This window comes from Molothrus ater, chromosome 3 (genome assembly GCF_012460135.2).
Source record: "Molothrus ater isolate BHLD 08-10-18 breed brown headed cowbird chromosome 3, BPBGC_Mater_1.1, whole genome shotgun sequence".
NCBI lineage: Eukaryota > Metazoa > Chordata > Aves > Passeriformes > Icteridae > Molothrus > Molothrus ater.
In genome coordinates this window covers 44,169,933-44,185,295 of record NC_050480.2, presented here as the reverse complement: position 1 = coordinate 44,185,295, position 15,363 = coordinate 44,169,933, and the positions used below count along the sequence as shown (strand labels likewise).

General features: G+C 39.2%; 1 protein-coding gene across 1 annotated transcript in view; it reads left to right on the top strand.

Annotated features, from left to right (window-relative positions):
* The window catches only part of B3GALNT2 (beta-1,3-N-acetylgalactosaminyltransferase 2), a 29,831-nt gene that overhangs the window by 11,836 nt on the left and 2,632 nt on the right, over window positions 1–15,363 (top strand). Inside the window, exons 2-11 of the mRNA XM_036379427.2 lie at window positions 252–399; window positions 1,663–1,763; window positions 2,865–3,058; window positions 4,066–4,161; window positions 8,604–8,714; window positions 9,480–9,558; window positions 10,729–10,912; window positions 12,466–12,591; window positions 14,411–14,570; window positions 14,980–15,036. Coding sequence (XP_036235320.1) covers window positions 252–399; window positions 1,663–1,763; window positions 2,865–3,058; window positions 4,066–4,161; window positions 8,604–8,714; window positions 9,480–9,558; window positions 10,729–10,912; window positions 12,466–12,591; window positions 14,411–14,570; window positions 14,980–15,036 — 1,256 coding nt within the window. The remainder of the gene's footprint in view (window positions 1–251; window positions 400–1,662; window positions 1,764–2,864; window positions 3,059–4,065; window positions 4,162–8,603; window positions 8,715–9,479; window positions 9,559–10,728; window positions 10,913–12,465; window positions 12,592–14,410; window positions 14,571–14,979; window positions 15,037–15,363) is intronic.

Genomic DNA, 15,363 nt, shown 5'->3' with positions numbered 1-15,363 from the left:
GAGCCACAACTTCTCTGGGCAACCTTTGCCACTGTTTTGCCACCCTCTGAGTAAAGAATTTCTTCCCAACATCTAATCTCCCCTATTTTAGTTTAAAACCCTTTTCCCATGTCCTCTCACTATCTGCATTGCTCCCCCTCCTTTTTGTAAGCTCCCTTGAAGTACTGGAAGGCTGGAATTAATTATTGCTTGCAACTCAGGCTTGTGGCAATATGTGCACAAAGTAAATATTTGTCACTTTCTACTTCTAGGTCCGCTGTCCTTCTTTCCTCAATGGAAGCTGAAGCATTATGATGTTATTGTAGGTGTTTTGTCAGCTCGACACAACCATGAGCTCCGCAATGTTATAAGGAGCACTTGGTTCAAGCACCTGAAACAACATCCTGCCCTGAACCAACGGTAACCTTTACTGTTCTGTGGTTTGGGCAGGGGGGCAGGACTGTCATGCTGGAATGTCTTGATTTAATAATTTTTGTTTTAAAGTGTTTCCTAATTTGTTTGTTTGTTTTTTAGCATCTTGTATTCTGATAGATTTTTTAAAAGTCTGCTTAATAGTATATAAGAATACTTCTTGCCTGGGGCTGGAACTACTTTTTATACACTGCTGTTTGCTTTTGCAATTACTTGCCCCTGTTTATTAGTGTTGTATAAGCCTTTCTGTTTTTCGTGTTGCAATGTATGGTGTGCAGCTTGAATCCTTGGTAGTCCAGGATTTTTGAAAGCAGGCAGGATTGCATTTGGTGAGAGAACCACAAAAGCTCTTGTAAACAGCCTCAGCTGTAAAGTTCAGGTTTATTTCCCACTGAACCAGGTGCACCAAACTGCTGCAGTGTGAGTGGCCCTTCCTGATTGCTTGCATAGACCTGACAGTCTACAGACAGGTCTGTTTTTGCTGAGAAGGTCTGCAGCAGTTCATCCCAGAAATGCTGCCATACTCACACCTTGGTACCTGCCTTGCACTGAGACCATTTGCTGTTCCCAGATTTGTGTCAGCATGCAGCCTGGAGTACAGCATACCCATCTCAGTCATCTAAAATTGTGACCTCTCATAGCTTATATGGAGTTCTGGGAGGACATTTAGCTGCTAGGTGAAAAGATAGGCAAAGGTGGACCCTTGCTCTTTGTACTTACTTGATGTCTTCCTACTATGGAATAACCATGATTGGAGCTGGAGAGGAACCTCTTGTTTTGCTACAGCCCAAAGTTGAAATATTTCACTGTAACAGACAGTCTGGAATCCTTGTTCCTCCTTTGATGCTTATGTGTCTTTTTTCTTGCTATTTTTTTCATTGACGTTTGAATGCGTAGTATTTAAACAATCTTGAATTAAGTAACAAACCCGGGCTAGCAGGGGCAGGTCTCTGGGATCTTTCAGTGTTGCCTTAGGTCTTTTTTCTGTTTAGTGTGCTGGCTGTCTTGTATCTCATTTCTAGCTGCCAATCTTCTTGTGACCTCATCATGTAAAATGTTAATGTGGATTTGGAATTGAACTCCTATGAGGGGATTCACGTGGTTGCTCTGCATACCAACTGTCATTGCTGATTTTTAAGAGGTTCAAAATCTTAACCCTGTGAAAGACAGGTCACAGTGATAAAATTAAGTTTATTGAAGATGGAGGGAGGAGGGAAGAGAACTGGTGTTAATAAAAGCAAATTATTTTAGTGTCCTTGTGAAGTTTATAATAGGTGCGCATGGTTGTGCTGTGCCAGTGAAGGACAGAGAAGACCCCTACTCCTGCAAGCTTCTGAACATCAGCAACCCAGGTAAAGAAGTTAACTTCTACAAATTCTGCAGTCTGAACTAGAGCTAGTCATCTTTCCTGAGAGTGGTTTGGGGAGTTTCATTGAGACAGCTAGTCTTGAAAACAAATACCTCCTAGAACTTGTTGCATAACCTTCCTGTAAGTACCGTGTGCAGGCCAGAAAGGGAAAGATTTTTGGGCATTTGAAGGGCAGTCCGTTGACTTCTAATGGATTTGCATTTTTGTTGAGCCCCCAGACAGTCTCTCCCATATACAATACATTTTTATTTGATGTATGTGTTAAATGAAGTTGGAGAGAGACAAAATGACCTGGCATAGTGTCAACTGTGAAGAAAGTAGCAAGGTGACAGTCTTTAGTGTCAGATGGACTTCTCTGGTGACAAAGTGAATTCTCTAAGCAAGTCTGGCTGATTGGTTTTTCAGATTCTGCTTTAGAGAGAAAACAATTAAGAAATGCAAAATGGAGGGAAAAAATTAAATGCCATACAAAAATTCCTAACTAAAATAGTCAATTTTTCCTCTCTCCTTTTGGATTTTATTTCATTCTTGCTCTTTAATACAAGTTAAGTAAGGATTGCCTAGGTAGGTACTGCTAGGTACCTGAGCCATGATTCAACATGAAATGTTACTTCTGTTACTTTCTCTTTGAATGACAACATCCACTGTTCCCAAGTATAAATGGTACCTCAGGGCTTAGGTAGGCGATAATGCCAAAAAGCAGACAGCTGAATTAAGTGGAGGTGTGTGTCATTTTGATACATGAATAATTATTTTATTATGCTAATATACATGTATTCATGCAGTCAAATAGCATTTTTGTCTTCCTGCTCTGGATTTATTGTGTTTCTAATCTTTGCCCTGTGGATATGTAGGCATTGAGTTGCAATTGATATTAGCTTGCAGATTGCTGTATCACTGAAATTTTTCTTGTTGCAATCTGCAGCCCATTGTGTTTTCTTTTACTCCAGTGTTTGATTATCCTTGTGCACTTGTTAGCCATGCTAATTAACCAGAATGCTTTGCATGTAGGCAGTGTGCTTTGTGTGTGTCCAGGAACTATGAACTTTTCTCCCCTTACCTCTGGCCTTTCTTTTTCATTCAGTTTTGAATCAGGAAATTGAAGCATTCAGTCTCCCTGAGGACATCCCTTCTGTGCTGTCTGAAGACAGAATTGTCAGTGTGAACTTCCGTGTGCTTTACCCCATTGTCATTACCAGCCTTGGAGTATTTTATGAGGCTGATGGGGTGGGATTCCAGAGGAACATCACTGTAAAGCTGTACCAGGCAGAACATGAGGTAGAGTATTGTAGTCATTTTTTGAAAGCATGATGTCTCTTTTTTGTGCATGAAGTTCTTAAAGAAAGTGACATGCTGTATTGGTGAATTAGAAGAGAAATACTTAACTGACAAGTTTATGAATTATATTTTTCTTCTGTTGCATTTTAAATTCTCATGTATGTATACAGATGCACATCCTGGATGAAGAAGAAGAAAGATGAAATTCCCCAAATGCTATGTGTTAATCCAGATGCTGTTATGAAAGAGCACTTACATCTAATTCCAATGAGCAATTTTTTGTTTGTATTTGGGGTTCTAAATATTGATAGTTATTAAGGAATAAAAATTAAGCTATCTAATATATTTAAAATGCTTGCAGAAACATATATTTGGTGTCTTCAAGCAGAGATGCAGGACAGCTGTAATTTTTTTCTTGTCTGTCTTCTGGCAAGATATATAAGATTTCTAGAAACTGTTACAATTTACTGGTAATAGTCAGACTTCATTGATAATTTCCCCCAGTCCCAAGCTGTTATGGGCTTGATAGTATAGCTTTGTGATTTGGAGGGAAAAAAAATTTTGAGCAAGATTGTTGCATTTGATAGATGACATTTATCTCAACCAATGACTTGATAGGCCAATTTCAAAACTTCTGCCTGTGCTACAGTAGAAAGAATTGTAACTATGACTTTGATGATGGACCTCCAAGGAGTTTGGTTTATAATAGCCATAATAAAAGTAAAGTTATACTGTAATCAAGTTCACATTTCCTAAACTGTAGAATTCCTAAATGTTCAATGTCTGATAATTTTATCTGCATTAGCTTTTTAGTTCCAGGAAAGGAGAAAAATTGGTATCATAAGAGAGCTTGGAAACTGTTTTCTGAAGATTGGAATTTGTAAATGCAGAATCTTTATGTAATTTGTTATTATCTAAGAGCCATTTTGTGGCCTTTGTAATACAGTAGCACTTTTAATGGGTGTTGTGTTTTTTTTTTAATTTTGTTTTTTTCCCATTGTTCACAGGAAGCCATCTTCAGTGCTCGCTTTAGTCCACCAAGCTGTGGAGTGCAGGTGAACAGATTGTGGTACAAGCCAGTAGAGCAGTTTATTTTGCCAGAGGTATGTGCAGTACCAGAACTGCCAGCAGTTCTTTTAAGTCATCTGGGCAGACTGACTGATAAAACTGGCCTTTGCTTGAGGCAGAAAAGGGCAAGTGAAAACCTCTAGAGTGTTAGTTCTCAGAATCCCAGAATGGGTAAGCAGTTGCAGGGATATGCTGAAATCCAGTATTTGTTTTACAGCATCTTGTTATCACAGGTAGTTACAGAGCATGAGCCTGAAAAATACAAATTGATAAAAAATTACTTTGTCAAATAGTAGCAACTTCAGAAAACTTACCTATTTCTGATTGCAAACTGCACCTGCTTGGATTCTGTGGGAGAGTTTACCAGAACATGTGGTGCTTCTTTTCCCTTCTGCTTTATCAGACATTAGCACTCAAGATAGGAAGGGGAGAATGGCACAGGTTTCTAGGGAACAGCTGGAAAAGAGTTTTCTGCATCTGATGTCTTGAACATAACATCAACGTATTGTGTGTTATATTTGCAGTGACAGGGTTGTTTTAGGTATAGGGATATGGAACCTACTTGTGGCTGCATAGGAAGGAAGGGGATTAAACACAAATGGAACAGAATATCATAGGAAAATACCTTGATGATTTTACAGTGAAGGTTTAATGAATAAGGGTTGGCTCAGAAGGAGAATTCTAGTTAGCAGACCCTCTCAGGTACAAGGAATTGTTCTCAGTGGACCAGTGATCTCTCACTAGATATCTCAGCTACCATTTTAGACAGTTTCCCTTAATTTAAATATTTTCCTGGACTCTTGCTGCTGTTTCTGTAAGTTGTCTTTAGGTCTGGGTTGTTTTATTACTAAAGAAATTGTGTTATGAAAGAATGAAGCAAGAGAAGACTGAAGAGGGAAGAGAGGACAATTTGGGCCAGTTTATTCCCTGATTTATTCCCCTGGCTCTATACTAATGAATGCATTTGGAAATCTATTAATTTTAAGGGGAATCTGCAGCTGACTGATTGATTTATCATCTTAGACAGTATTTACTGAATACTGTGCAAGTTGTTAATGCTGGCAGGAGACCTTTCAGGTGAGCAGACCACTTGCAGTATTTTGTGCATATGCTTTGGCAATATAATTTCATACTAAAATAATTAAGGGTTTAGTTTATGTTTTTAAAAGGAATATTAGTTACCCAGTAATTTGGCAGTCTATTACGTGAGCCTTTTCCATGTAAGACTTTGTTTTGAGATGCTAAAATTCCAGGCAGTTGTAATTTTGCTATAAATGGTTGCAGTTTCCCTGAGAAGCAGATGGGAAATACTTCCTTGAGAGAGAGAATATTAGTATTCATATATTTCTTTGTGTGGGCTTCCTTAATCTGATGTGTGTCATGCACTGAATGCTTACAGGGTAACACGATGTTTCTAACGTAGATTAATAGGGCTTAGGCACAGCATGCAGTCTCCTGTGATGCTCAGGATGCTAAGGCATACACGATGATTCAGAAGAGGTGGCAATGCCCACGTGTTCCTGTCTGCTTGTTTGAGAGCACTAAATTTAGTGAACTGTTTAATTGTCATAGGATGCTGTCTGAGACAGCGTCTATTCTCTGTCTTTCCACCTTGAAGAAGTAATGGATTGTACAGACTGCTGAAGAGCTTCATTCATGTTGCAGCTGAAGTGCTGCTCTTTCTGCTTGTCTTGGGGAAGGGAAAGGAAATGCAGCATTAGAATAAGCATCTGGCAGGCCAGATTGTGAGAGACAGAATCGATCATTCAGCTTTGGAATGACTGAAAGCGCAGAACAGCAGAAGCACCAGCAGATAACTAAAACAAACAGGGCTCTTACAGACAAGTCTTAGCAGTGCACTTATTTTGTCAAAAAGCCTTGGGCCATTTGCATGAAGATGGGACTCTACTGCACATATTCTGTATTGCTAATGGGGAGTAGTTGGAGGAACAAAAAGCACAGCACTGTTTAACATTAGGAAAGGAGTTTGGCAGGGCTGCATTATGTCAGTTCACTTGTTCGGTATTCACTGTAAATGCCACTGCGCTCTAGCAGCAACAAGGCTGGAATTTAAATGGGGAAAAACAGATGATGTAGTCTCAGGTGTGCCACTAATGTTTTTGCTTGAAGCATTTTCAGGCCTTAGCTTTCATTAACTGGCTTAGAGTAAGGATTGCTAAGGGCTAGAGTAATTAGAAAATTTGCTTACGAGTCTCTCAACCTAGAAAATAATGATAGCTTGCAGCCTTAGGACACCTTACACTGAGGTTCACTGGTAGTAACTGATTAAGACTCCTGGTACATTTGAAGTCAGTATCACTAATAGTCAGTGGTGAGAATTGTAATGTTTCTGCTTGCTGAGGCATGGAAGGACTCTCTTGCTCCTAAAGGACTCTCCTGTTCACTAAATAACTTTCCAGAGGTTGTGTCTATAAAGAGGACACTGAAGTGTGATTAGAGCCCAATCCCTACAGCAAAAAACATTGGAATGGGAGATGACAGTCACTGCAAAAAGAGAAATTGAGCCACTAGAAAAAGTCTTAATATTGGTCCATTTATTTTGATAAGTGAGAAATAATTAAGCAAACAACAGAAAGCTGAGTATGAGTCAGCAGTGCCTTGGCAGCCATGAGGCCCAGGCGTGTCCTGATGCTGCATTCAGGCACAGCATCCTCAGCTGGGCAGGGAGGGGATTGTCCTGCTCTGAGGCAGCCTCACCTCGAGTGCTAGGGGCAGTTTCAATATAAGAAAGACATTGAACTGTTAGGGAGTGCCCAAAGGAGGGCAATGAAGATGGTGATGGGCCTTGAGGGGAAGGAATTTGAGGAGCAGCTGAGGTCACTTGGTCTGTTCAGCCTGGAGAAGACTGAAAGGAGATCTCACTGCAGTTACAACTTTCTCATGAGAGGAAGAGGAGGGGCAGGTATTGATCTCTTCTCTGTGGTGAACAAGGACAGGAAATGGCCTGAAGCGGCATTAGGGAAGTTTTAGACTGGATATTAGAAAAAGATTCTTCACCCAGAGGGTAGTTGGGCACTGGAATAGGCTCCCCAGGGAAGTGGTCACAGCATCAAGCCAAGAGTTCAAGAAGAGTTTTGTCAATGCTTGCAGGCAGAGGGTGTGATTTGGGAATGGTCCTGCAGGGTCAGGAGTTGGAAAGGATGATCCTTATGGGTCCCTTCCAATTCAGCTTATTCTGTGATTCTGTGAAACAAGGGGAAGGTATTGAGCATGGAAGTCAGGCTTGAATAAACACTGGCTAGCTCCGTTATTTGCTTATAAACCTGGCATTTTAAATAATAGATGAGAGACTTCTGAAGTACACACAGAGCTGTCATTAAACACTGAGGCTGCTGCAGATCCTAAGACCTACTTCTAGAGGAAAGCAATAAAGTAAGCTGAACTATAATCTAGACTTAAAGGTGTTTCAGTAGCTGGAGGATTTTTAAAGAAGGTTTCTAGTGTACAAGGAAGATAAAATGGGGAAGAGATTAGAGGTTGGTATAAGTAAACAGACTTCCTACAGAAACAGAGATGCATGTACAAACAAGTTGTTTTTCTGTTCCAACACCCACACTAACAACCAGTGTGTTTCCTATGAAAGTGGGAGAGACAAAATGGAATGTGTTCATCTAGGAGTCAGGAGTATAACAACCCTACCTTTTCATAAGGGAGAAATTGCTTTAAAATTTTTTAAAAATAAAATTCTACCAATACTCTTACTTGTACCACTTACCTCCTGTTCCTTTGCATGTTCTCAAGGGTCTTTCATTTTAAAGTTGAAATTAAGTCCTTTCAAATGCAAGAATTTACATGCACAAACACACACACACACACACACACACACTGTGTGTAAAATATGGAGTGGCATAGCCGAATTTGACTCTTAAAACAAGAAAATTTTGAAGTTATTCACTTGTCTTTTTCTTTCTTACTAGCCAAGATGTGAGGTAAGACTTCTGTGAGTCCTACAGTAGCTTGTGACGCCTTTACTGCCATTAAGGTGGCCGTATTTTTCTTTGAGTTTTGCTGGTGTCAGGATCCAGTCTCTGATCTCTGTTTGGCAGATAACGATAAAAGCTGAGCTTGTTTCCAAATCTGTTTTAATGTATTCTCTTTGTAACGCAGATTTTATATTTGATTTTTGAAAACTCACTTCAGGTCACCTTTAAATGCTATTTTGATGATTTTAGAAAGCCAAAGTCTTTTATGCTATGCTTCAGTTAAAAGTTTAATATAGTCTTAATGAGTAGTCTTAAAAGAATGATTACATGTTACTGAGTTTCATGGATGTGTTTCATTTATGTGTAATTTATTTTTATTGAAGTGTAAGTAAAACATTTATGTTATGCACTCAAGCTAAATCTTGTGTGAAGTTGACTATTTCAAAATAATTTTAATGAGCCCAAACTGTTTGACTTCGATTTTTTTTAAAGTCTTTGTATACCTGCATAACTGTATTTTGCTCTCTTACCAGAGTTTTGAAGGTACCATTGTGTGGGAGAGCCAGGATCTTCAGGGCTTGGTTTCAAGAAACCTTAATAAAGTGATGGTGAATGATGGAGGAGGTGTTTTCAGAGTCATTACAGTGAGTCCCCTCACCTTCCTTTCCACCATGTTTCTATTTTTCCTATAATTGTTGAGAATTTAGCATTTTATTTTCCTGTGTTTCTCTGTGTAAATCATGAATTTAGTTGGGCTTTTCCTTTTGTCTCAGAAGAGAAGTTTTGCTTATCCTTCTTGCAAAAAAATTACACTTGTAAGTGGCATTTTATTTTGAGAGGAGTAAAACTCTCATTGTTTTTGTGAGAATGTGAAGCAGTATCAGTATATCAGTATATGGCAAAATGTGGGTCAAAAATCCTGTGCTAAAATCCCAACTGATGCGATAAAGTCTGGGTATTTGCTTTTTAGCAGTGTCTCTTTTCATGTCAGATTGTTGCTTGCCTAAACTGTGTCATTGTAATTTAGCCAGAATAATTTTGCATTTTGCTGTCAACTTTGAAACTAGTTTCCTGAAAGTTTCAGTGGTACTGCTAGTTTTGGGTGAAACTTAAAAAAATGCCACAAAACTTCAGTTAAAAATCTTAATCTTAGTCTTTCATGGCACATGGTGTGATTCTTGGGGTGGTCCTGTGCAGGACCAGGAGTTGGACATCAATAATTGTTGTGGGTCCCTTCCAACTCAGGATGTTTTGTGGTTCTGTGATTATGCAAGTGCCTGACCAGCAGAGCTTTAAATTAATTTCATTCTTAGTTGCCAGAAAACATCACACCTTAAAATCAGAGGGAAAACACATCAATAATGAGAGATGAATTAATCTATTGATTTCAATTAATCTGTTCCTAACAGGCAGGGGAAGGGTCACTGCCACATGAACTCACAGAAGGTGTGGAGGGAATAGCAGGTGGTTTTATCTACACTATTCAAGGTAGGTCCACAAAATGTAGCATGACATTTGATGTGATGGTAAAACAGGTCATTTAAATTACACTTCTGAGTATGATTTCTGCTGTCTTCATGAACTTAGTCACTCTAGGTTTTCTTTTGGCAGAAACATTTTCTTCCTGGCTCTTTTATGCTTTAAATCAATATTCTGATGTGGTTCCTTTGCTTGTCTTTTGTCAGCCACTCCAGTTGAGTTTCATTCCTTTGTCTTTTTATCTAGACTCTCTTCTTGTTTTTTGTTACCCAAAATCGAGTTAAAAAATGACATGCACTGAAATCTTTCCCTGATATTTTTCACATTTTTTTCCAGTTCTGCTGCAGTTAGAGGTACTGTATCACAATGTTTAACAGTATGGACAAACAGTTTTCATCCCTATTGTTGCCCTTTTACACCTATTTCAGCAGAATGTTGAGAGATTTTAGAGGAGGCCTTTCCAATTTCTAAGATTTTGACCACATAGTACTGGAACCAATGTGTTCTTATTGGTCCAACATAAGCATTGATAGTGTTATTGCTGTGGTTTTGTAGCTAGGCCTGGCAGATACAACTGGGCAGTCCTGTTGTCTTCTCTGCTGTGTAGGAGCCTGAATTGAGGTGTGTGCTAAAGCCCTTCCATTTTGTTTGAAAAACTTTTCTTCAGTACTACAAACTACCTCCTTATCTGCAATATATTTTTAGCTTTTACCTGCAGTTATGTGATGTGGTTCAGCAGGGATAATCTGTGCTACATCAAAGCAATGCCTATTTGGTTATATTTAGCATAGCATTGTTTGTGTTTATTTTTTATGCTAAATACATATACTTGGGAGGAACTGACAGTGGCCTTTTTACTCTACAGTAAAAGAAATAGTGAAGTCCCAGACTGTTCTTTATATTAAGGAACCTTAGAAAGTTGAATTCTTTTATTACTGAAGAGGAAGAGAATACTTTTTTACTTTAAGCTTTTAGTGTCAGGCCTTATACAAAAAAATATTTGTTGTTCTGCAACTTAAACAATTTTGTAGAAATTTTAAAATTAATTGCAGGATTTTCATAACCCCATTAATTTGAATGCTTCTTCAGATTCATTTTGTCAATGTGTGCCCTGTATGATCCAAGAGAAATGTGAAATAATATGGATCTTTGTTTAATAATGGGTGCTGTTTCTTTCAGAAGGTGATGCTCTTTTAAAAAGCCTCCATACTCGCCCAGAAAGGTTTGCAAGTCACATAAAAAACCTTGAGAAGGAAGATGCTTTATTGAAGGAAGAAAGCAGTATGTATGATGACATTGTTTTTGTAGATGTGATTGACACTTACAGAAACGTTCCCTCCAAACTGCTGAACTTCTACCGATGGTAAGTAGAAAAGAAAGTATTTTCTTATTTTCTCTTAGGAATGGTGCTGTTTGTAGTGCAAGATGATCTAGCAGATTATGTTACTTGATAGGTTCCATGAAATACATGCCTTATGTGATTTACTTCATTAAGTTGTATTTCTGTCTCAACATTTTGGATGCATGTAGTGAGTAAAACGGCAGTGCCTATAGTTTTTGAATGCTGACCCTTGGTGCCTCAAATCTGCACAAGCTGGCAAGACAGGCTTCTGCTCTAAGAGTCCAGGTGTAAAAATTTTCATTTCTCCTTGTAATTTCTTTTCATTTGTATCTAACTGAAAACTAGCAGTTTTAATATTGTAAAGGATGGCTTTTGGCCAGTTTGTGTACTTATTCAGTGTTTCAGTTTGTGGCTGTTGCTCCAGTCCCATAATCATCTTGATGGGCCTTTGCTGGACTCTCTGCCCAGTATGGCCATGTCCCTCTTGTACTGAGGAGTCTAAGACTGCACATGTAGTCCAGATGTGGCCACACCAGTGCTGAGTGGAGGGGAACGATTGGGAGCATGTGTACAGCAGGGACAGAAGGCTGATAGGAAGAGTTTTCATAGTGAAGAGTTTCATTGTCTGTGTTAATCCAGTAAGTTTCTACCTCTAAATTTGCAGTGATTTCCATTACTCTGAGATAACTGTTTCAGTTAATTGATGCTGCTGTGGAGTAAGAAATACAGTTGACAGTTGTACTTTATCCAAAATTCAGTTTAGTTGCTTGCAAGATTATGCACTTATGTCACAAATTCCATGGCTATGAATGTAACTGAAAAACTGAACCATGCTTTCAGTTCTAAAAGGAGGTTTGCATGTCAAGACTTAGATCTTTGTGATAATTTCTTACAGATTAGCAATTTTTCAAGATTTAGTAATAAAAGGCTTTTAAAAATACCCTTCTTGTTGTAAGAAGTTACCCTTACAAATGTTTGTAACCAACCTAGCCATGATCCCTAGAATCTTAAGTTGTTTTGGTTATTTTATGTGTGTCATGTTTAACTATTTCAGACAGGTAAAGACAACATTTTCATGTTTGAAGGGTGCATTTACAGAGAAAGAGTATAGACAGAGTTGTTTCCACAGATGTTTTTTACCACCTACAACCTTCTCATTGCCCTTGAACTGACTGTCTCATCCTGAAAGTAGGCTACTGACATGTAGCCAGTGGCTTTTAACATCTGTGCTGCCATCAGCATCAGGGATTCATGTCCTTCTGAGGTCAATACTGCTTAAGATGGTTTCATTAGTAAATCCACCATCTGTCCTGGAGAACAAAACCTCAAATTTGTTTTCTTCCGCTCATACACAAGTCCATGTTGTAAGATCATCATAGGACACAGCTGCATCTCCTTTGAAGGACAAGCAGTCAGCCTTGGTCGATAGAGAGAAAACATTTAAAAGTCAAGGGTAGAAAAGATGTTCCTTCCCTCTTGCTCCCCCCTACATCCCAAAAACCCCTTGCAGAGCATGCTGTCTGGAGTTTGTGGTGTGCAGCTCAGCATCTCATCACTTTCCTTTTTGGCTACAGGACAGTGGAATCAACGAGTTTTGACTTGTTGCTGAAGACGGATGATGACTGTTACATTGATTTGGAAGGTGTTTTTAACAGGATAATGCAGAAAAAATTGGACAGGCCAAACATTTGGTGGGGAAAGTAAGTTGTTTTTTAAAATTACCTTTAAGAGATAGTTATCATTTCTTTATGAATGGTTTAGAGATTTAAGTCTGTTTTCATGTGGGTTCCCCTCCTATGCCTAAAGAAGCCAACATGTAAAAAGCAGGACTTCTGTACGTGTTAAACTTTGAATCTCAGAATCAGAAATCAGTCCTTTACAGTGACTTTCCAGAGTATGCCTTTACGGTGATTTAAACTTGCTGAATATCTTGCCTGGTTTTAAAATGTGTAGATGTCTTTGTCACGGTACTTAAGTAAATAAGAATTTTCCAGCAATATAGCAAAGTTAAAAGTACATGGTACAGAACTATAAATACTACTTTTTGTAATGTCACTATCTTCCCTTCCATCCATGGAATGCATTGCAGCTCTGGTATGAAATCCAATATAGCAGGACCTCTATGCTACTACAGCATTCAATATAGCATAATGGTACAATGTGCCTTCCTGTTGCCCTCTGCTCATTGAAGAAAAACAGGCCTTTGCTGCTTTGCTTCACAAATCTGATTCTGCCTGTTGCTTATAAAGCAATTTAATAAGGTGTATGGTCAAGTGTGTGAAATAGTTGGTTATCTTGTGATTATCTCAAAGATCTGTAGGAGTGACATCTTTCAGTGTAAATTCTTTAATAGTCACAGTCTTCAGGTCAGGCAAGTGTGATATGTAAGGAGCAACACTGAAATAACTATGGAAGTATAAAATGATTATCAAAGCAGATGCTTCTCAGTCTGAACCCTTCATGCTGTGATTCAGTGGAGTGGAAGGTACTGTGCCTAAAATGAATTCAGGTATCAGATGAGACTTTCATTTACTTTGGGCTTTAATATGTCAGCTTCAGTTGAGAATGGGCAGAATCTGATAACATACCTGCCACTCAGCTGTAATTCCTCCCTTTTGGGGCTGTTGTCTGAGGTGACAGTTCTTAGTAGCTCACTGAAGCTTTCAGCTGTTTGTGCTTGTGACTGGAAATCAGCAATGCTGAACCTCTTTGTGAAACAGGGGGAGACCCTGCTGCATTGACACAGTTATGTCTCTTAGCTGTGGCTGCATGAAGTACTTGTGAGGCCAGAGGAGTGCAATAGCAGCTTGTTCCCAAACAGGAAAGCAGGATGCTTTTCACTTGGCAGTTTGGCAGGGTCCATAGCGCTGCACAGCGCCGCAGCGAGCTCTGCCACGCTGGGAGCGTCTGGGGAGACTCTGCAGACAGAGACTGCTTCCTGCAGGCCTCTGGAGTGAATAAAGCCTTCCTTAGAGAACACCACTGCCAGGAAGAGTTCTTTTGTAATTCAGTGATGGCAGCCTTTGAACATCTCCTTTGTTGAGCTTCATTTGGAAAACAGCTTAGAGAAGGTAGTACTGCTTCCTGATTTTTAAGCAGCCACGAGCTTTAACAGGAAAATGGGTTGCATAACATCACTGTCTGCATGCCTGCTGGAGGCACTGCCTTTGTGTCATGTTGATTCACCAGAGGGGTTAATTAGCCGGAGACAGATGTGCCTGTTACAAAATAGGTAAGGATGTGTGTGCTTACCTAGTTCAAAACCCAACAGCAAGGCATAGATGCTGAGGACGTGACTGTCAATGTTGCTTTGGTTTCTGTTTTGAAAACTTTCTCTTATTATCCAAGATTGAGACCAAACAACAGTTACAATTTCAGCTTTGTGCCCTAGAGAAATAAGACTAGGAGCTATAATTAGGATCACCTACTTCTTTCTCTCAGTTGTTTATCAGTATTACTTCAGTTCATAGGTTCCACAGAGGACTCTCTATAAGCATCTCATGTCTAACATGTCTTCAGTTTCAGACTAAATTGGGCAGTTGATCGAACTGGGAAATGGCAAGAACTGGAGTATCCAAGTCCTGCATATCCAGCCTTTGCTTGTGGGTCTGGCTATGTCATCTCCAAAGACATTGTGCATTGGCTGGCAAGCAACTCTGAAAGATTAAAAACGTACCAGGTAATAAAGATTAGTTCAGTTTTTCTGTGTTGAAGTGGTCTGAGGAACAGCATGTACTGGATGAGTCAGAAAGAACATTGCTTAAGTGTTAGTGTTGGGTTCTCCTGGCTCACGTGGGCTTTTGCCATGTTTTTTGTTGCTAGGTTTAGTGCCTGTTCTAAGTCAAAGCACAGATGTTTGGGATTGAAAACCTCTGGAGCTGTAATCTTGTTTTTTGTACTGTTTTTGTAAGAACAGTGTATTGTTATGGGAAAGGTGGAAGGATTATTTTAACACCTCTGCAGTAGTCTGGCGTAGGTTTTTGTAGTTACCATTCTTTACTGCTGGTAGATGATGCAACTCATTCCAGGTCACAGTCATGCTTTATGCGTTCTTGGTGCTCATATCTGTATTTTTTATTTCATCGCAGGGTGAAGATGTGAGCATGGGCATCTGGATGGCAGCTGTGGGACCCAAGCGATATCAAGTAAGTCTGAAGGAAGTGTCTGACCTTACAGAAAGAGGAGATGGCTGCTGTGCCAAGTAGCATAAAACAGGAGAAATGGTGGTTTTTTTCTTTAAAAAGGAATTGAAATAACCATTGAATTAAAATCCAGAGGGGAAAAAGTATTTTAAAGATATATTTAAAAGAAAAACCACAAAACTGCCACAAAGCACCTGCAGACTCCATCCCTACCCCCAAGTTCTCTGAATAGGTCTAGAAGATGAGTTTGGGATCTTTGTGTGCAATGTTTGTTGCTAGAAACAATAAACACCTGATTCTTGGAAGTGAAGATTGTTGGAGACTACAAAC